This window comes from Oncorhynchus mykiss, chromosome 21 (assembly GCF_013265735.2).
Source record: "Oncorhynchus mykiss isolate Arlee chromosome 21, USDA_OmykA_1.1, whole genome shotgun sequence".
In the NCBI taxonomy this organism is placed as follows: Eukaryota; Metazoa; Chordata; class Actinopteri; order Salmoniformes; family Salmonidae; genus Oncorhynchus; species Oncorhynchus mykiss.
This window is the reverse complement of record NC_048585.1, coordinates 50,296,695-50,318,891: the sequence shown is the minus strand read 5'-3', so window position 1 is coordinate 50,318,891 and position 22,197 is coordinate 50,296,695. Positions and strand designations below refer to the sequence as shown.

Below are 22,197 nucleotides of genomic sequence, written 5' to 3'. Positions count from 1 at the left end.
CCTAGCGAAGCCTCTTGCTAGTCCACAGATGAAATATGGATTTCATATTGATAATGGGGTGAAGCACAGACAATATCATACTGGTAGTGACCTCAGAGTATTCCAATTTACATCCGGCCAGAGTATTCCAATTTACATCCGGCCAGAGTACTCCAATTTACATCCGGCCAGAGTACTCCAATTTACATCCGGCCAGAGTACTCCAATTTACATCCGGCCAGAGTACTCCAATTTACATCCGGCCAGAGTACTCCAATTTACATCCGGCCAGAGTACTCCAATTTACATCCGGCCAGAGTACTCCAATTTACATCCGGCCAGAGTACTCCAATTTACATCCGGCCAGAGTACTCCAATTTACATCCGGCCAGAGTACTCCAATTTACATCCGGCCAGAGTACTCCAATTTACATCCGGCCAGAGTACTCCAATTTACATCCGGCCAGAGTATTCCAATTTACATCCGGCCAGAGTACTCCCCACCTCCAAAATATCCAGATGAGAAACAGGTTATATCGCATTATATTATGATGAACTAAGACTAAACAGATTTTCAGCAGACCAATGTCATCAAAAAGAGCAGATAATGCTAACAGTCGGTTTAGAATCCACTGACACCTGTTTCCCCTGCATGATGCAATTCAGCACCTCTGGGAGGGGAGAGGGAAGAGAGGAGGGCCAGTTGAAAGGAAAAGTCGATTCAGTACTTCCCCCATAATTACACCTAGGCAAGATGCAGTCCCCCTTTCTTATAAAAGTTGACCTCCCCTTCCCATAAATTATAATAATTATGGCGGAACCCATAGACACCGATTCCGGGTCCTTTTCCAACTGGCCTATGACAAATGTTTGAAGGAATCCTATACGAAATGTGTAAGAGAAGCCTTTGAGAGGGAGACCTATAGCAGGATGAACTTACGGCTGTCATAGCAGATGTTGCCCAGGGCGCGGCCTGTCTGCAGCAGCACCTCCTGGTCCTTGGAGTGGAGCAGCTGCACCAGGGGAGGGATGAGGCCTGCCTCCACACAGGGGCTCCGCATGAACTCTGGAGGGGAGAGGAAGCAGTCAGGATTAGGCTCCAGGGTGAAGTTTACCAACAGTACAGACCTGGGATAAACTTCCCCATCCCCAATCTTACACATTAGTGGGGGAATTTTTTTTTAAATTGCCCTTTTTTTTTACCTTTAGGTAAGTCAGGCAAGTCAGTTAAGAACAAATTCTTATTTTCAAATTCTTATTTTCAATGACGGCCTAGGAACAGTGGGTTAACTGCCTGTTCAGGGGTAGAACGGCAGATTTGTGCCTTGTCAGCTCAGGGGTTTGAATTTGCAACCTTCCGGTTACTAGTCCAACGCTCTAACCACTAGGCTACCCTGCCGCCCCATGATCTGTGTCTAGGGTAAACTTCACCCTACTCCTACCTTTATGGTCCATTCTGTCTCGATGAAGGAGATGAAATTTAAAATCAAGTTGAAATTGACTGAAAAGTGGACCAGTTATTTTTGGAGGATTTTGTCATTCAGAGAATGCGATTCAGTTCATTTGCTGGTTTGACTGGAATTGAAATGCATTTCACTATAGTCTCCAATCTGCTCAGAAATATACTGTGTGTGCCAAATTCCAATTGATTAGTCAATGGAAGACTGGATGCGTCTTAAGTGCATCCACATTTGACCATTTTTATATGAACGCATAATAATAAAAAAAAGTTCAACTCTGGATGAAACAACTCTGGATCTTTGTCAGAAATACATTTAAGGTAGCCCTAAAGTTCTGCCAAGTACAGAAAACCTTCATATAATACTGACTAGGTTTTAAATAAAAAGTGCTTAAACACAGGTATGCAAGAAAAAGGTTATTTTAGTCCAGTATCTTTCACACAGTAAGCCTTCCACTGTGGACTGGGCATAGACAATTCCGGGGGCCTCTGACAGATAAAATGCCAGCGGGTTGGTGCCAAGTCTCAGGCTGGCACATCAGCAGGCAGCGATCCATTCATTATGTTAGACTTGTCTTCCCCCAACTCTCAAGTCACTTCCTTTCAACTCTGCGCCTGCCTTCCCTGAAACCCACGCATAAATTACACTAAAAGCACTTAGTATGGCCCAGTTGTTGCTATAACTGCAGTATGCAAGTTGAGAGGCCTGCATACTGTAATCTGCCACATTGCTAATGGAAGACTGCTTGAGTCCAACATGTGGCCAAGAAAATGTGTGACTTCTCTACAATTGGAGCGTCAAGAAGCCATCAACTTATTTGAATGCCCAATCTCAACCTTAGTATAAAGCTTTAAATAGGGCACAATGCAGATGTTATTTCATGTCTATTAAGTGCTTCTGTGAGCGTTATGAATGCCTTAAGTTGATTGATTCGTTCTAACCTCTAATCTCAACTAGATCTTACGAGTTCCTGAATCTGAAAACGAGCCACTCACTGCTGTGCATTTTCCCTTGATCAAGCTACAGTATGGCAGGAGGTAAATGCATGATTCACTGTGCTGACGTTGTGTGAAAACGACTACAGTCTAGAAAAGCAAGACGGATGGCAACACCAACAGACAGGTCTCCTATGGTCTAGGAAAGCAAGACGGATGGCAACACCAACAGACAGGTCTCCTATGGTGCCTTCTGTTAGAGAGACTGAAGCCATCTGTTGCCGTTGGAATGGGTAAAGGCAGAATTGCTTATGGGGAGTGGTGTGAACAAACAGAAATGAGCACAGGGACTAGACCACAATCTAGGCTACACAGCAAACATCTATAGAATAATCACCCATAAGTGACTGTCTAAGATTGATCGTCTTTAAGAGAATCATCCATAATCTTCACCATCAGCCCACAACTAGATAAATCACAATCCCATTAAAATAACAAAATTAAGATAATGACAATTAAATGAGAAATACAGATGTATGCTAAACCGCCACTATGACAGACACACAAAGCTGAGAATATGATAAAACGTTTAATATAAAAAATACAAAAATGGTATACAGACAAGATGGTAGAACCAAAAGTGAAGATAATTATGTTTCCTGGGGAGGATGAGATGAGGTGTGGAGAAACCAAGCGGGGGGAGCCTCACCATTTTTGGCCACCTCAGCTATGATGTTGGCTACTTTGGGTGTGCAGGAGGACTGTGGGGCCAGCAGGGTGGGAAGCAGGGAGAGAACGCCCATCTCCTGGACCTTCTCACTGGCATTAGCATCTAGGAGGAAGAGAGGAGAAAGGAGGTGAACAGTTGAAAAAAAAGACAAGGGCTCCATCTCAATTTGTCTTTCATTGATTCCTTGCATCCTATCCCCTTGGCCCTTTCAACCATATTGGAGAAGAAGATCCAAGGTATCTCCCATCTCACCTTCGAATGCTTTTTGAGAAAGAGGAAAGTAGAAACACTGTAGGGAATTGAGGAAGGATTAATTGAAAAAGAGCCATGGGGTGAGTTGGGCAAGGAGAGGCACATAATCCCATCCCATCCAGGTCATTCCATTTTTGGGGTTATTTATGATCATCCTAAACCAAGCTCCAGAAAATGGCCCATATAAATCAAATTACCAGCGGGACGACAGTGCAGCCCTGAAATTTTTATTAACCTCTTAGTCAATTTTTTTTTATTTTTTATTTAACCTTTATTTAACTGGGCAAGTCAGTGAAGAACAAATTCTTATTTACAATGACAGCCTAGGAACAGTGGGTTAACTGCCTTGTTCAGGGGCAGAACGACAGTTTTTTCCTTGGCAGCTCGGGGATTCGATCTAGCAACCTTCCGGTTACTAGTCCAGCGCTCCAACCCCTAGGCAACCGGCCGCCCCTAGGCAACCGGCCGCCCCTAGGCGTCACACGTGACATGTTGAAAAGCTCCCTGCGTATTTATGCAAGCTACCGTTTCTTGTAGCAGCTGCAACTCAATCCCCTCTTTCCGCCATTATAACGCGTGTGCCTATTCCATGACACGAGGCTTCTAAAAGCTGTGTTTTTCTACACAAGAGGCTCCAGACAAGGAAATGGTCTTTAAAACCAGAACCGTTTGAGCTACAAAGGGGAGACTCTCACACACAAAGGTGTCAGTTATTTTTCTCTACGACTCACACAAGCTTAAGGGGAGTAGTCTGAAGGTAACCTGGTACCAGGCTGTAAAAATAGCACCACGTGCATAGGGGGTAAAAGTGCCACAAATGAAGTGACCAAACGGGTCTAAAAAATTTCAGAGTTGTCTTATCTCTCTCAGACATAGACACTTCAAAACCATATTCATTACTATACATTTTGACTGTGTTTTGTCATATACAAATGTGTAATTCAATCCGTTTCTATGGGCTATAGCAGTAAAGCTCAAATTCAATGTTTCGTTTAAAAAGATAAAATGTACTGTTTAAGCTAGATATTGTATGACCATCTTAAAACAATTCCATATGTTAGCTTAGTAGATGTTGCGATCTAAGTCCTTAGACCTGCAGGGTTAACCAATGAAATTATTATTACCGTCACTTTAATTTTTACTATTAGGCTAAAGGTAGCATCGGCAAAAGTGTGCGCCTTTTGGTTTTCTTGGCCATCTCCTCATCCAAACAGACTATTGCACGTTCATCACTTGTCAGTGCCAAAAGAGACTAGGAGGGTGTGGAGGGGGGGTGTACTTCCAAATGCAGTAGAACATTAAACCTAGCTACACCAGAGCACAAAGCTAAAAAGACAGGATGCAGAAAGCCAACAACTCGATGAATTTAAAAGCACAGAAGTTAGGCCATTACAATGCTCCAAAAACAAGATACTTGATAGTCCAAGCCAGATCATGCAGATGGTTATTAGTGATGGTCGGGAGGGGCTCAATACAGTTACATATCAGGATATGACTGACAATATTTTATATCGTTATGACAATACTGCAATATTTTTGCGCTAGTTGGCTATACCTGCACCAAAACGCTAGTATTTTCCTTCATAGCTTGTTCTCCATCTTGTTTTTAAAATAGAGAGAACATTTTCAGCACACTCCATGACTGATCAAAACTTGTTCTCGTGCCTCTCCATTTTCCCTCTGCAGCAGACATGGTGATCAATATGTTTGGAACATCGAATCGCAATAAAATCACAGTATCGAATCGTAATACATATAGAATCGTGAGAATCGCGATACATACTGTATCGGCACTTAAGTATCGTGATAATATTGTATTGTGAAGTCACTGTCAATTCCCAGCCATATTGGTTGTTCCCCAAACTAAGGAGGACAGACAGGTTTGTGAATAACACTGACTGAGATATTCTCTTAGGCCTTGTACGAAAACAAAATGTGAGCCTAGTGACTAGAATGTTTTTTTTGTTCTCCAAATAGTCTAACTAAGCTCTCCATTTCCTCCATCCTGTACTGTGTATTTCACTTACTCTGAGGAGTGTGGGTCAAACTTACTGTTGTGGGCCAGTGCTTTGAGCAAGCAGTCCAGGCAGCTCTCCACACTGTCTGTGGCGCTGTCCGCTGAGGCTAGCTTCAGCTTCTTCAGCGCTTCGCTCAGGTTATCTGCTGGGAGAGGAGGGAAAAAGTGAATGAGCACTCGTCCTAACCTGTCAATTTACTCCTCGGTCTAAGGTAGAATATGCTATTTAACGTTTTTAAATCACACTGTGGCTGGATGTTAGATTTGACCACAACTACCTTGGGCCATACAGTATAGAGCAACCCACAAGTCATATCACACAATAAAACAGTACACGAGAGAGACATGTAGGCGAAACTAAATCCGCCATCCGTGATTTTGTGAATTCTGAATAAAAATGTGTCTCAAAACAAGCAGTCTAATCACTGTTTTAGTAACGTTACTACACAGCAAGACAAAGGTAGCAGACAGCAGGATTGTTTCTGGGTCAAAATGGGGTTTAGCTGGGAGGCGTGGCAGGGTCGTGGTATTGGGCACAGTTGACAATTGACAAACGTTAAAAAAAATACATCTCTTGGCCGCAGAGACAATTTTGCCATTTTAAAGCCAATTTCCTTCAATTCTAAAAAATGTTGCCATGGCTTATGATTTGTTCTTACGCTATCGGAGTGACTCAAACAGTATTACAAAGTCAAGGGAGACCCATAACATGACAAATTGTCCTGAAAACATGCATCATTTTTGTAATTTAAAATTTCCCAACTATCTAAGCCTTTTGGCTCCTCAGACCAAAAAAGAATGCACACAGCTCTGTGCTGCATCCTCACTTCCCTTCCTCATTCTCCCTCTCATATGGTAGCTCTAGACACAACACTATGATAGACAGTCCAGGGGTCATACAGTGGTGAGCCCTAGTACACTGCTCAAAAAAATAAAGGGAACACTTAAACAACACAATGTAACTCCAAGTCAATCACACTTCTGTGAAATCAAACTGTCCACTTAGGAAGCAACACTGATTGACAATACATTTCACATGCTGTTGTGCAAATGGAATAGACAACAGGTGGAAATTATAGGCATTTAGCAAGACACCCCCAATAAAGGAGTGGTTCTGCAGGTGGGGACCACTTCTCAGTTCCTATGCTTCCTGGCTGATGTTTTGGTCACTTTTGAATGCTGGCGGTGCTTTCACTCTAGTGGTAGCATGAGACGAAGTCTACAACCCACACAAGTGGCTCAGGTAGTGCAGCTCATCCAGGATGGCACATCAATGCGAGATGTGGCAAGAAGGTTTGCTGTGTCTGTCAGCGTAGTGTCCAGAGCATGGAGGCGCTACCAGGAGACAGGCCAGTACATCAGGAGAAGTGGAGGAGGCCGTAAGAGGGCAACAACCCAGCAGCAGGACCACTACCTCCGCCTTTGTGCAAGGAGGAACAGGAGGAGTACTGCCAGAGCCCTGCAAAATGACCTCCAGCAGGCCACAAATGTGCATGTGTCTGCTCAAACAGTCAGAAACAGACTCCATGAGGGTGGTATGAGGGCCCGACGTCCACAGGTGGGGGGTTGTGCTTACAGCCCAACACCGTGCAGGACGTTTGGCATTTGCCAGAGAACACCAAGATTGGCAAATTCGCCACTGGCGCCCTGTGCTCTTCACAGATGAAAGCAGGTTCAAACTGAGCACGTGACAAACGTGACAGTCTGGAGACGCCGTGGAGAACGTTCTGCTGCCTGCAACATCCTTCAGCATGACCGGTTTGGCGGTGGGTCAGTCATGGTGTGGGGTGGCATTTCTTTGGGGGGGCCGCACAGCCCTCCATGTGCTCGCCAGAGGTAGCCTGACTGCCATTAGGTACCAAAATGAGATCCTCAGACCCCTTGTGAGACCATATGCTGGTGCGGTTGGCACTGGGTTCCTCCTAATGCAAGATAATATTAGACCTCATGTGGCTGGAGTGTGTCAGCAGTTGCTGCAAGAGGAAAGCATTGATGCTATGGACTGGCCCGCCCCTTCCCCAGACCTGAATCCAATTGAGCACATCTGGGACATCATGTCTCGCTCCATCCACCAACGCCACGTTGCACCACAGACTGTCCAGGAGTTGGCGGATGCTTTAGTCCAGGTCTGGGAGGAGATCCCTCAGGAGACCATCCGCCACCTCATCAGGAGCATGCACAGGCGTTGTAGGGAGGTCATACAGGCACGTGGAGGCCACACACACACACTACTGAGCCTCATTTTGACTTGTTTTAAGGACATTACATCAAAGTTGGATCAGCCTGTAGTGTGGTTTTCCACTTTAATTTTGAGTGCGACTCCAAATCCAGACCTCCATGAGTTGATCAATTTGATTTCCATTGATCATGTGTGATTTTGTTGTCAGCACATTCAACTATGCAAAGAAAAAAGTATTTAATAAGAATATTTCATTCATTCAGATCTAGGATGTGTTATTTTAGTGTTCCCTTTATTTTTTTGAGCAGTGTATAAATCAGGACATGAGCGGATGTACAACTCATCCCTGAGGAGATCCACAACCTTGGGCACAGCTGACACGTGGCAGCGGTAGAGCTGGGCAATAGGGACAAATCTATTTTGCATAAAAAAATTATTTTCATAACGCTAAATTGAACATGAAGTTCATAATCACCCATATTAGAAAACGTATTTCATTTCAAACTTCACATTTCACTAGTAGTTATTAGTTAGTTGGTTATTCATCATAATGAACGATATCAGCAAAATGTCCACAATAAGTGGCCAGCACCTAAAATGTTTGGTTTATTGTCCCAGCTCTAGGCAACGGGTATCAAACCATTACGACTGCGTCAACATACTCACTGGGTAAACACCAACATGTCAATAAAATATGAATTCAAGTCATGTTGGGATCCGCCAGTACTTTGATGGGTCCTTATCGTAATGGACATTCTCTGTGTCTAGACAGTACACCTGGTATGCTGGGCCAACTAATAATTTAGAGATTTTGGTGTCTGGAGCGGTTACAGTGCTCAGCTAATTGGATTCTGGGCTGCACGGGGCCAAGAGGAGGTGCGGTGACACAGAGACAGAAAGCAAAGACCCTGACGTTCCCCATCCCGCAGATGTTCTCCTGTGTGCAGTGAGGATTAGGATTAAATCATATGACATTTTAAAACCAGTCAAACGAGACTTTCTTTTTCCAGGCTGGCCTCCATTCTATAATGGATTTTTCTTGCCTTTCAGATTATGGTATCTGTCAGGGTCCCGCCTTATAGCCAATGAGGCCTGAGTCAGGTGTTCCCATAACACGTCATAAAACACACAGGCAATGTTTGCATAAAGACATGACAGGGCCAGTCAATCCTCCATAAGCATTAGGCCTAACTTTCTGTTCCAAGGAGTCAAGATAGCCTACTGACGATTCTACTCATCATCTACTTAAATCAAAAGGATTAATGGGTCCTTCAACGAAATGAGTACCTTTTTGGTCATGTAACCTCATCCAACATTGTTATAAAGACTGCACGTTCAACTTAATAAAAAAACATGTTTTCCCATCAGAAGTCAACATACACTTAGGTTGGTGTCATTAAAACTCGTTTTTCAACCACTCAACAAATGTCTTGTTAACAAACTATAGTTTTGGCAAGTCTTTTATGACATCTACTTTGCATTACAAGTAATTGTTCCAACAATTGCTTACAGACAGATTATTTCACTTATAACTCACTGTTTCACAATTTCAGTGGGTCAGAAGTAGAGGTTGACCGATTAATCGGAACGACCGATTTCAAGTTTTCATAACAATCGGAAATCGATATTTTTGGACGCCGATTTGCAGATTTTTTTTTTAACTATTTTTTTTACACCTTTATTTAATCTTTATTTAACTAGACAAGTCAGTTAAGAACACATTCTTATTTTCAATGACGGCCTAGGAACGGTGTGTTAACTGCCTCGTTCAGGGGCAGAACGACAGATTTTCACCTTGTCAGCTCGGGGGATCCAATCTTGCAACCTACAGTTAACTAGGCCAACGCAATAACGACCTGCCTCTCTCTCTCATTGCACTCCACAAGGAAACTGTCTGTTACGCAAATGCAGTAAGCCAAGGTAAGTTGCTAGCTAGCATTAAACTTACCTTATAAAAAACAATCATAATCACTAGTTAACTACACATGATTGATGATATTACTAGATATTATCTAGCGTGTCCTGTGTTGCATATAATCTGACTGAGCATACAAGTATTTGACTGAGCGCTGGTAGGCAGAAGCAGGCGCGTAAACATTCATTCAAACAGCACTTTTGTGCGTTTTGCCAGCAGCTCTTCGTTGTGCGTCAAGCATTGCGGTGTTTATGACTTAAAAACCTATCAACTCCGAGATGAGGCTGGTGTAACCGAAGTGAAATGGCTGGCTAGTTAGCTCGCACTAATAGCGTTTCAAACATCACTCGCTCTGAGCCTTGGGGTGGTTGTTTCCCTTGCTTTGCATGGGTAACGCTGCTTCGATGTGGTGGCTGTTGTCGTTGTGTTGCTGGTTCGAGCGAGGAGAGGGACGGCTATACTGTTACACTGGCAATAAAGTGCCTATAAGAACATCCAATAGTCAAAGGTTAATGAAATATAAATGGTATAGAGGGAAATAGTCCTATAATAACTACAACCTAAAACTTCTTACCTGGGTATATTGAAGACTCATGTTAAAAGGAACCACCAGCTTTCATATGTTCTCATGTTCTGAGCAAGGAACTGAAACGTTAGCTTTCTTACATAGCACATATTGCACTTTTACATTCTTCTCCAACACTTTTTGCATTATTTAAACCAAATTGAACATGTTTCATAATCTACTTGAGGCTAAATTGATTTTATTGATGTATTATATTAAGTGTTAATTCAGTATTGTTGTAATTGTCATTATTGCAAATACATTTTTTTTTTCTTTTTAAATCGGCATTTCTGGTCCTCCAATAATCGGTATCGACGTTGAAAAATCATAATCGGTCGACCTCTAGTCAGAAGTTTACGTACACTAAGTTGACTGTGCCTTTAACAGCTTGGAAAATTCCAGAAAATAATGTCATGGTGTTAGAAGCTTCTGATTGGCTAATTGACATCATTTGAGTCAATTGGAGGTGTACCTGTGAATGTATTTCAAGGCCTACCTTCAAACTCAGTGCCTCTTTGCTTGACATCATGGAAAAATCTGAAGAAATTCAGCCAAGACATCAAAAAATATATATTGTAGACCTCCACATGTCTGGTTCATCCTTGGGAGCACTTTCCAAACGCCTGAACGTACCACGTACTACACAAATATACCATTGGACCACGCAGCCGTCATACCGCTCAGGAAGGAGACGCATTCTGTCCCCTAGAGATGAACGTGCTTTGGTGCGAAAAGTGCAAATCAATCCCAGAACAACAGCAAAGGACCTCGTAAAGATGCTGGAGGAAACAGGAACAAAAGTATCTATAGCCACAGTAAAACGAGTCCTATATTGACGTAATCTGAAAGGCCGCTCAGCAAGGAAGCAGCCACGGCTCCAAAACCGCCATGAAAAAGACAGACTACGGTTTGCAACTGCACGTGGGGACAAAGATCATACTTTTTGGAGAAATGTTCTCTGGTCTGATGAAACAAAAATAGAACTGTTTGGCCATAATGACCATTGTTATATTTGGAGGACAAAGGGAGGCTTGCAAGCCGAAGAATACCATCCCAACCATGAAGCACGGGGGTGGCAGCATCATGTTGTGTGGGTGCTTTGTTGCAGGAGGAACTGGTGCACTTCACAAAATAGATGGCTTCATGAGGAAGGAAAAATATGTGGATATATTGAAGCAACATCTCAAGACATCAGTCAGGAAGTTAAGGCTTGGTAGCAAATGGGTCTTCCAAATGGACAATGACGCAAGCATACTTCCAAAGTTGTGGCAAAACGGCTTAAGGACAACAATGTCAAGGTATTGGAGTGGCCATCACAAAGCCCTGACCTCAATTCTATAGAACATTTGTGGGCAGAACTGGAAAAGCGTGTGCGAGCAAGGAGGCCTATAAACCGGACTCAAGTTACACCAGCTGTCAGGAGGAATGGGACAAAATTCACCCAACTTATTGTGGGAAGCTTGTGGAAGGCTACCTGTAACGTTTGACTTAAGTTAAACCATTTAAAAGGCAATGCTACCAGATAGTGTATGTAAACTTCTGACCCACTGGGAATGTGATGAAAGAAATAAAAGCTGAAATAAATAATTATATTATTCTGACTTTTCACATTCTTAAAATAAAGTGGTGATCCTAAGACAATGAATTTTTACTAGGATTAAATGTTAGGAATTGTGAAAAAACTGAGTTCAAATGTATTTGGCCAAGGTGTATGTAAACTTTGACTTCAACTGTACCTATCGCGTGCCAAATAAAGAAACAAGGTTGACTAACAGGGTTGGAGATTATCTTAAAAGTGCAGTCAAAAACATACATTTTCCCGTGTTTTATATACACATTTCCACACTGTGGTTGGAATAATACTGTGAAATTGAGGATGATGCTCTTTTTAGTGTAAGAGCTAGACTTCCTGAAATGTAAACCTGTTTTAGCATGCCTGGTGACATCACCAGCTGATTAATTCATTAGTTCTAAAAATCTGTCAATAACAGCTAATTTTCAGTTTTCCCCTCCCCACTCAGAACACTCCGACAGTCCTAGCTAAATTCTTGCTTGAGAAATTGCTCTTTGCCAAGAAGATTCGTTTTTTTTAACCATTTTAACTGAAAACAATAAGTACGTAATTATTACCCAGAAATAATTTGATATCGAGACAAAACGGCCCTTTTGTGACAGGGGGAATGGAAGCTTACTGTGTGCAACAGGAAGGGGCAATTGAATGCAAACTATCCAGAGTTGGATAAAACAAACAAAAAATGAAGTTTAAAAAAACGTGGATACCATGGATGTTTATATTTCTGCACGCAGTATGAAGGAAGTTAACGCATGCTACACTTTACCTGTAGACAACCAGTTGCCAAACTACCTCTCTTCAAACTGCAAGCAGAGACATAGAAATGGTTTCCACAAGTTAATCTAACTGTGGGTAAGTACAGAACTGACAGTATTTTTTGTTTTTAAATTGCCTGTCTATCTACGGGTTACAGGGTTGACATTATGATCTACCTGCTCAGTTTTCCACCAGAAAATTGCCAAAGTATAATACCAGATCAGAGTTTTATACTATGATTTGACTATTACATGCTCAATGACTCTTATGAAAAAGAAAAATTAAGGAATAGTTTCACCATACTAAAACGAGAGTTCAGTTCACATAACAAGGTTGAACTTAAAATGAAGGACAGACGTTGTGAGATTAATCACTAAATCAATAACAATCTTCAGAAATAACTGTCAAATCAACGAGAGTTTTACAATGGTAAAATCTTCCTAGAAGTCAGAGGGCGCACAGAAGGACATGCCAAAATGCAGAATTTTGGCCACTCAGATATGATGTTCCATGTGGTCTATGGTAAAGGGCACTTCATTCAATATAACAGCTTTTAAAATTCAATATTGGTGCACAATTTTTACTTCAAATATCAAAAGGGATGCTAAAAAAGGTACTAATTTGGTGGAATGACCATGATAAATGCAATGACCTAAGTGTTTCTGCTTAGCTGGAGCACCCCTGTCCTATAGAGATACTGTGTTTGTGGATGGATGGGTTCGTCGGACCTCCTTTCTGCTGAATCACGTAGGCTAGTACCGTATGATTGCACCTTGTACAGCAATGAAGGCTCAACATATACCCTAGAATTCTGGAATAGTCAAAAACCCTGATGTGACAAGAGTACAGTACATCCTCCGCAACAGTCCAATGCAAGTCACTAGAAATAATTTATTCTGGTTAAAATGGGAGTAAGTACATTACACCAAGAGATAGCATCCTCAGTCAGCGCATTTCTTACCAAATGTCAAGCACACAATTACTAAGAGTGGCCATGAACATTTTGATTTGTCAGTCTGTCTCTGTGTTTTTGTTTAACTATCCCGTTGGTACCAAAGTTCCTCACAAGGATAGTAAAACATGGACAATTCAGACAATTCAGACAAGTGGGGACATTTTGCAGGTCCATATAAGGAACATTTATATTTTAGGCATAGGAGTTAGGTTTAGGGTTACAGGTCGAAAAATAGGATGGAATCAATTCTTTGGTCCCCAGAAGGACAGCAATATAAAACGGTGTGTGCATAGGCCTATTGCGTAACAGTGTGAGATGGATGATACACATCAGCGCTTTAGACAGTTTAGTACACTGATGTTAGTAAACAAGTAGTATGGCTGTCATAACATGTATGCAGTGCATGTGGTTAACTAAATAATACATAGTTGAGGAATCAAGGAAAAAAAATCCACACGTTATAAGGAGTCTCAAACTGAAACAAACGCAGCTCGTCTCCAAAAATGACAGCAGCTTATGGCTGTCAAAAATGCAGGTGGTTCTGTCTAGCAATGCCCCGTGTTACATAATGCGATTCTCGGTCTGACAAGTATACGCTACGATGGGCATGTGAACCGCTAGCTGCCCGTTCTCTATGTTCACCCCACCTCACGTTACTCCTTTGAATCTAACGCTAGAGCCACCAAGTGCGGTCTTCTAGCTTGATGCTCCCAAAGGAAATGCTTCTGCTAGTTAACGTTAGCTTGGCTAATTATGATACCCTACCCTGGCATGGCATTTGTGGGCTACTATGTCGACGTCTGTCTATTTCATATTGACGTTAAATGACAACTGAATGACGTTATGAATCAGATGTTGATTACTCACCCATTTAGCTACTGTAACGTTAGCTAGTGTGAGTGATACTCCAAGCAGTTTCGGATCAGGATGCGCCCAGGAGGCTGTCAAATTGCTATTCGCAGCGAAAAACGTGCAAGTTGTTAGCTAGTGTTGGTTAACAACACTTTATTTTATTTGAAGTCGCTATCTAGCTAGCTGATAAATAATATACCCAGGCAAGGCCCACCTTAGCTAACCCACGCCGTTTCGTCCCCGGCAAAACCAGTAAGCCACAGCACTCTCTCCCTCCCAGATGCCGCCGGGAAAGCTTGAAGTGTAGCCTATAGTACAACCCCACCTCACGACTATGGTATGGTTGAGTAATTTATCCGCTAGTAATATTGATCCACATCGACGCCAATGTTCGCTACTTCAACCAGAGTTTGCTTCAACTCTACTCGACACGCACTTCCTACTACTCGCTCGCTTGCACATGCAGCAGCTACAGATTCCACGCAAGTGAATCGCAGCCTATTGCTGGCGGTTGATTGGCTCTTGGCCTGCACATAACTCGTTTTCCACGATCATTGGCCGAAGTCTGTCGTTTGTTCGTGCCACGCCCTAAGGCGTTATTAAAATTGTCCAAATTTCAAGTGACATCCACTATTCATAGCAATTAAGTCATACAAATATAATTGTTATAGACTAACAAAATTGTAGCCACGTGGTTTGGTCTGCTAGCTACTTTACTGGAATACTAAATGCACTATTTTCATTGAACTAGTATCACAGGCCATTGGAAATAAACATTACACAACAAATTGGAAATCGCAAATTTAAACATTAGTGGTTTGGAAGGAATCAGTGGCTAACTGCAAGGATTGCAAAGCGATCACTAGCCTGCTATTCAGTGGAGTGGGTGTGTGGTCCCAATTATCGGTTTAAGGGTCTCTTTTCCAAGCTTAAAATTATAAAAATTCTACATTGGCCATGCTGTCATGCCAGCATGCTTTCTGCCACACTCAAAAATGTTTTTACTCAGAACTGTGAAATCTGACTTCAGTGAGTTCAAGACAACTGGGAACTCAAAAAATGAGCTGCAACTGGGAAAATACACTTTGAATGGTCGGAAACTCAGGCATTCCATAATTATTTCGCCTTTATTTAACCAGGTAGGCCAGTTGAGAACAAGTTCTCATTTACATAAATAAATAAAATAAAATACGTAACGGTTCAATATTTCACTGAAAGAATAAACATTTTGTTTTTGAAATTATAGTTTCCGGATTCAACTATATTAATGACCCAAGGCTCGTATTTCTGTGTATTATATTATAATTAAGTCTATGATTTGATAGAGCAGTCTGACTGAGCGATGGTAGGCAGCATCAGTGTCGTAAGCATTCATTCAAACAGCACTTTTGTGCGTTTTGCCAGCAGCTCTTCGCAATGCTTCAAGCATTGTGCTGTTTATGACTTCCAGCCTATCAACTCCCAAGATTAGGCTGGTGTAACCGATGTGAAATGGCTAGCTAGTTAGCGGGGTGCGCGCTAATAGCGTTTCAAATGTCACTCGCTCTAAGACTTGGAGTAGTTGTTCCCCTTGCTCTGCATGGGTTACGTTGCTTCGAGGGTGGCTGTTGTCGATGTGTTCCTGGTTCGAGCCCAGGTAGCGGCGAGGAGAGGGATGGAAGCTATACGGTTACTGGCAATTCTAAAGTGTCTATAAGAACATCCAATAGTCAAAGGTATATTAAATATAAGTCGTATAGAGAGAATTAGTCCTATAATAACTACAACCTAAAACTTCTTACCTGGGAATATTGAAGACTCATGTTAAAAGGAACCACCAGCTTTCATATGTTCTCATGTTCTGAGCAAGGAACTGAAACGTTAGCTTTCTTACATGGTACATATTGCACTTTCACTTTCTTCTCCAACACTTTGTTTTTGCATTATTTAAACCAAATTGAACATGTTTCATTATTTATTTGAGGCTAAATGTATTTTATTGATGCATTATATTAAGTTAAAATACAATTTAAGTGTTAATTGAGTACTGTTGTAATTGTCATTATTACAAAAAAACAAGGCTTTTTTTGGTCCTCCAATAATCGGTATCGGCGTTGAAAAATCATAATCGGTCGACCTCTAGTTAACATGCATGAAACCAAGGCTTTTACGGTTATAGAAGTCAACAAATGAGAGCGCCTGGGGAATGGGAGTGGAGCTAGGGGTTGCAGGGCCTGGGTTAACCTCTACATCACCAGAGGAGAAGGATAAGGCTAAAGTCTAAGAGCTGGTCATCTAGTGCATTCGGAACAGAGAGTAAAAGGAGCAGATTTCTGTGTGTGGAAGAATAGATTCAAGGTATAATGTACAGACAAGGGTATGGTAGGATGTGAATAATCATTAACCAAAACAGCAATAGACAAGGCATATTGACATTAGGGAGAGGCATATGTAGCTGAGTGATCATAAGGTCCAGTGAGTAGCTAGCCGAGCTGGAGACACAGCGATTCAGACAGCTAGCGGGCAGAGGCTAGCAGGCTAGCAGATGGGCCTCCGGGGGACATCGCAACCGAAGAGCCTGTTGAAACCCCCTTCGGACGGTTACGTCGGCAGACCTGTCATGATGGATCGGCGGGGCTCCGTGTTGGCAGTAAAAGGGTCCAGGCCAAATTGGCAAAATAGGTATTGTAGCCCAAGAATTGGCTGATGGACCTCTTCGGCTAGCCGGGAGATGGGCCTAGCTCGAGGCTAAGCTCCAGGCTAACTGGTGCTTGCTTCGGGACAGAGTCGTTGGCCAGGAGTAGCCACTTGGATAGCAGCGAGCTTGCTGCGATGATCTGGTGTAAAAGTTTCAGAGCTTGCTGTAGGAATCCGGAGATGTGGTAGAGAAAAAGCAATCCGATCGATATGCTCTGGGTTGATATAGCGTTGTGCAGACTGGCAGGAACTAACCGGGCTGAGGCTGGCTGATAGCCGAGTTAACGGTGATGACCGCTAGCAGTCGTTAACTGACTACTAGGTAGTAGCTGGCTAGCTTCTGATGGGGGTTCAAAAGGTTTAAAAAAAATAGCAGATCCGTACAACATTGGGTGAGGCGGGTTGCAGGAGAGTATGTTCAGTCTGTAGATGGAAATTGAGATTAAAAATATATACGAAATAAATAGATCACAGCTGTCATGATTCAAACTTTTTTTCCTCCAAGTTCCCAGTTGTCTTGAAAGCACTATAAAAATCAGAGAATGCCAGACTGATGTCAAAATTAGCCTGTGAAGGACAGCTGCACCACCTTCCTGTTCAAGGGAGCACAGCACAACAAGAGGAGCCCAAAAATATATTGTATGCTGCTGCATAAATCATGTAATATGCATACTGAAGCTAAGAAAATAATATTAAGTGTATGTTGTGTAGTAAACAGTTAGTAGCCCATGTGCCTCACCCTAATAATTTGGTCTATTTTCCCCTCTTAATTTCACTTACTGTTCTGACTTGGTGGTGCACATGTAGCCTATAACCTGTTTTAGAGAAATGTAATCATTGAATATTGTAAGAGCTTTCATTGTCTGCTTATATGCCCCCTTTATTTATCCTACGGTTCTGATTTGGTGTACAGGGAGAACACTAACAGCGGCTCATGTTCTGAATTCTGTCGCTGTATATTTCAAAAGTGCTGAACAAATAGTTATGGCTACGTCCGTCCTAGCTCGCTCATTAATGTCTTAGTCTAAATTACGGATGGCCACTTATCCGTTTGTTGTCCTCTTATGCCATAGTTTGTAAATCTCAATTGTCAGTAGAAACTACATTTGTTTAAGCGAGTCAGCCATATCAGCTATGTTTGTTTTTTTTAAGGCAGTAAATGAGGCTGAATTAATTGTTTCGCTGTCAGACAAAGCTCCGCTGATAGCCAGGTGTAGCAGTGGTGTGTAAGGTGTTGGGACTGCTGTTGGGACAGCTTTATTTCAGCCCTAACAGTTGTGGGCACTGTTTGGCACTGTTATAGTGGAATTAATGTATTGTTTAGTGCCGTGTAGTGTAGTGTCATGCATCCCCACATTTTTGTTTGCCCCACCAAGATGTACAGTTAAAGTCAGAAGTTTACATACACCTTAGCCAAATACATTTAAATTCATGTTTTCACAATTCCTGACATTTAATCCTAGTAAAAATTCCCTGTCTTAGGTCAGTTAGGATCACCACTTTATTTTAAGAACGTGAAATGTCAGAATAATATTAGAGAGGATAATTTATTTCAGCTATTATTTCTTTCATCACATTCCCAGTGGGTCAGAAGTTTACATACACTCAATTAGTATTTGGCAGAATTGCCTTTTAAATTGTTTAACTTAGGTGAAACATTACAGGTAGCCTTCCACAAGCTTCCCACAATAAGTTGGGTGAATTTTGGCCCATTCCTCCTGACAGAGCTGGTGTAAAGGAGTCAGGTTTGTAGGCCTTCTTGCTCGCACACGCTCTTTCAGTTCTGCCCACACATTTTCTATAGGATTGAGGTCAGGGCTTTGCGATGGCCACTCCAATACCATGACTGTTGTCGTCCTTAAGCCAATTTGCCACAACTTTGGAAGTATGATTGTGGTCATTGTCCATTTGGAAGACCCAGTTGCGACAAGGCTTTAACTTCCTGACTGATGTCTTGAGATGTTGCTTCAATATATCCACATCATTTTCCTGCCTCATGATAACATCTATTTTGTGAAGTGCACAAGTCCCTGCTGCAGCAAAGCACCCCCACAACATGATGCTGCCACCCACGTGCTTCACGGTTGGGATGGTATTCTTCAGCTTGCAAGCCTCCCTTTGTCCTCCAAATATAACAATGGTCATTATGGCCAAACAGTTCTATTTTTGTTTCATCAGACCAAATAACATTTCTCCAAAAAGTACGATCTTTGTCCCCATGTGCAGTTGCAAACCGTAGTCTGGCTTTTTAATGCCGGTTTTGGAGCAGTGGGTGCTTCCTTGCTGAGCGGCCTTTCAGATTACGTCGATATAGGACTCGTTTTATTGTGGATATAGATACTTTTGTTCCTGTTTCCTCCAGCATCTTTACAAGGTAATTTGCTGTTGTTCTGGGATTGATTTGCACTTTTCACACCAAAGTACATTCATCTCTAAGAGACAGAATGCATCTCCTTCCTGAGTAGTATTACGGCTGCGTGGTCCCATGGTGTTTATACTTGCGTACTATTGTTTGAGCAGATGAACGTGGTACCTTCAGGCATTTGGAAATTGCTCCCAAGGATGAACCAGACTTGGAGGTCTACAATATATATTTTTTGATGTCTTGGCTGAATTTCTTCTGATTTTCCCATGACGTCAAGCAAAGAGGCACAGAGTTTGAAGGTAGGCCTTGAAATACATCCACAGGTACACCTCCAATTGACTCAAATGATGTCAATTAGCCAATCAGAAGCATCTAAAGCCATGACATAATTTTCTGGAATTTTCCAAACTGGTTAAAGGCACAGTCAACTTAATGTACGTAAACTTCTGACCCAATGGAATTGTGATACAGTGAATAATAAGTGAAATAATCTGTCTGTAAACAATTGTTGGAAAAATTACTTGTGTCATGCACAAAGTAGATGTCCTAACCGACTTGCCAAAACTATAGTTTGTCAACAAAACGCGTTTTAATGACTCCAACCTAAGTGTATGTAAACTTCCGACTTCAACTGTACATGCTAAAATCGCCACTGATGACAGGGAGTCATGTGAAAATCAATTATCCTGAGCAGCGCAGAGATTTTTTTTATCCTTGTATTTTTTATAGCTGTAGATTGGTACTGTCGACATTTCCTATTATATAAATAAATAATATTAATCCTTACTCCCAGGGGTCATTTGAGCATACGGTCCCGGCTATAATAGCCAATGTTGGGGAGTAGTGAACTAAATGTAGGACTAGTTAAATTAGTAACTAAACTACATTTTGCAGTAGCTTGGGCGTAGTTGAACTAAATTCGAATATCGATAGCGTTTTCAGTAGTTGATTATTTTTGTTGCCATGTAGCGGTGTAGTTAAATATTGGAACTAAACACTACTTTTTTGTCAAAATAAAACATGGGTGTAGTAGACAATGTATTTTCTTTTTCAGAATCAGACCTGTCTAATTTTCACTTGAAACATTGCTGTGTTTAATAGGATATTTTGACGACAGACTAATCTGTTCATGCTATTTGCATTCTATGACATTTCAGACTTATGACAAATTAGTTTGGAAGTAGTGTGTGACTTTATCAAAGTAGTTTTAGTTAAGTAAACTATATTTTTCTTAGGGGTAGCTTTAGTGCAACTTAACTTCTTCCAGTGTGAAGTAATTGGTAAACTATATTTTCTGAATAGCTTGAAAATAACCAACCTGGCCTGTCCCTGACAACTGTATTCATATAGTAAATCTACTCAATATTTACATTTCTATTTTGCGGATTAAAAAAAAAATGTAAGCTTACAGAAATACTACCTATAACCTGTAATTCACATCTACACAGATGTTCCAGTTCCCACTTGCACGAGAGCCGGGTTGCATTCAGTGCCACAGAACGGTGTGCAACATTGAATTCAACGGAAACGGTACTGAATGACCAGCGATAAACATATGTCAGTGATCGGCAATAGGTGGCCCTTGGGCCAAAACCAGCCCTTGAGTGATTTTAATTATTTGTAGTATTACTTTTTTTGGTTAAAAAGCCTAAAATCACAAGGAATTTTAACAAAAAATGTGTTTAATTTAGTTATTCGGTTTCCCACAAATAAGAGACATATGGGATCTTGTCTCAATATAATCAAGGTATGAAATTGTTATTTTCAAATACAATCTATTATTGGGCTTGTACAAATTATTATAATTATGTTCTGCCCCAGACTATCACGGTCATATGGTGTGTTGCACAAGTTATTTTAAATGGTCACACCCATATTGATCAGGCCACACCCATATTGATCAGGCCACACCTCGCCACATCCACCAAACGTGTCATTCAGTAAAAACCATAACGCAAGGTAGCACACATTGAAGCGGAGTGAACGCACCACTGATGTAAATGAACTCCTGTGTTACTGCCATCTATTGGTGTGCTTATCAACATGCAGACCAATGTTTGTCATCTTCACTTGCAGGGTTTCCCTAACTCTGTCCTGGGGACACGTTTCGTTTCTTTGCCCTACACAGATGACTCATAACCAATTCATCATCAAGCTTTGGTTGTTTTAAATCAGCTGTGTAGTGCTTGGGCAAACACCAAAAAGTACACCAAGGAGGGTACCCAGGACCGAGTCTGTGAAACCCTGATAGGCAGGTAAGAATATTGCCTCATCCTTTACTTACCTTGAAAGCCGTCGTACAGATGAGGACTTGCTGCAATTCACCGTGTGTGTAACAAGAAGGCCTTTGTCATCGCTAAGCTTCACTCCCCTCTCTTTTCAGGATGCAAAAGTGATTACTGAAGTCCCAGTCCTGGGTGAATGGGATGCGGAGTCAATATTTTGGGACTAATCATCTTCTGCCTGGTCTTTGGAGAGAGGGATATCATTAACATGAAACTATTGTTGTTGAGTGATTCTGAATTAAGACATCATTATGGAAGTAACCAATGCACACTTCATTTCAGGCATATTGTCCATGTCGGATTTACTCTATCATTGCTCTACTTCAAAAGGTAGGCAACCCTGGTCCTGCAGGCACTTCATGTTTTTAATTTAACCTACCTGGAAGACCAGGTGTGTTGAATTTGAGGCAATCACGGTACTGATCAATTAGCTCAGTTGGTCAGGTCTCAGGTGTGATGTCTAGTTGGAACAAAATCCTGCAGTAGGCCTACCTGCGACACTCTAGGTATGCGGTCCACTTAAAATACACACCCTTGACTTATGCCCTTAGGGGAATCCCTGAGCGGTCAAAATGATTAGCCAAGCAAGGGAATTTTGCAACGTAAGCCCCTCAACCCTCGTTATTAAACGACGAGTGTACAAGTACACTGCTCAAAAAAATAAAGGGAACACTAAAATAACACATCCTAGATCTGAATGAAT

The 22,197-nt window shown here is 41.7% G+C and overlaps 1 protein-coding gene across 6 annotated transcripts in view; it reads right to left on the bottom strand.

Moving 5' to 3' along the window:
- The window catches only part of LOC110500641 (rap1 GTPase-GDP dissociation stimulator 1), a 58,658-nt gene extending 36,826 nt beyond the window's left edge, over positions 1-21,832 (bottom strand). Inside the window, exons 1-5 of one of the 6 annotated variants that reach the window (XM_036958106.1) lie at positions 21,767-21,832; positions 21,494-21,677; positions 5,409-5,519; positions 3,084-3,206; positions 920-1,045 (exon numbers count right to left, since the gene is read on the bottom strand). In XM_036958106.1, the coding sequence (XP_036814001.1) occupies positions 920-1,045; positions 3,084-3,177 (220 nt within the window). In that variant the 5' untranslated portion in view covers positions 3,178-3,206; positions 5,409-5,519; positions 21,494-21,677; positions 21,767-21,832. Of the gene's footprint in view, positions 1-919; positions 1,046-3,083; positions 3,207-5,408; positions 5,520-14,183; positions 14,695-21,493; positions 21,678-21,766 lie in introns of those variants that run through there. The other 5 variants (XM_036958104.1, XM_036958105.1, XM_036958109.1 and 2 more) reach the window with 5 other exon arrangements.
- Positions 21,833-22,197: the final 365 nt, after the last annotated feature.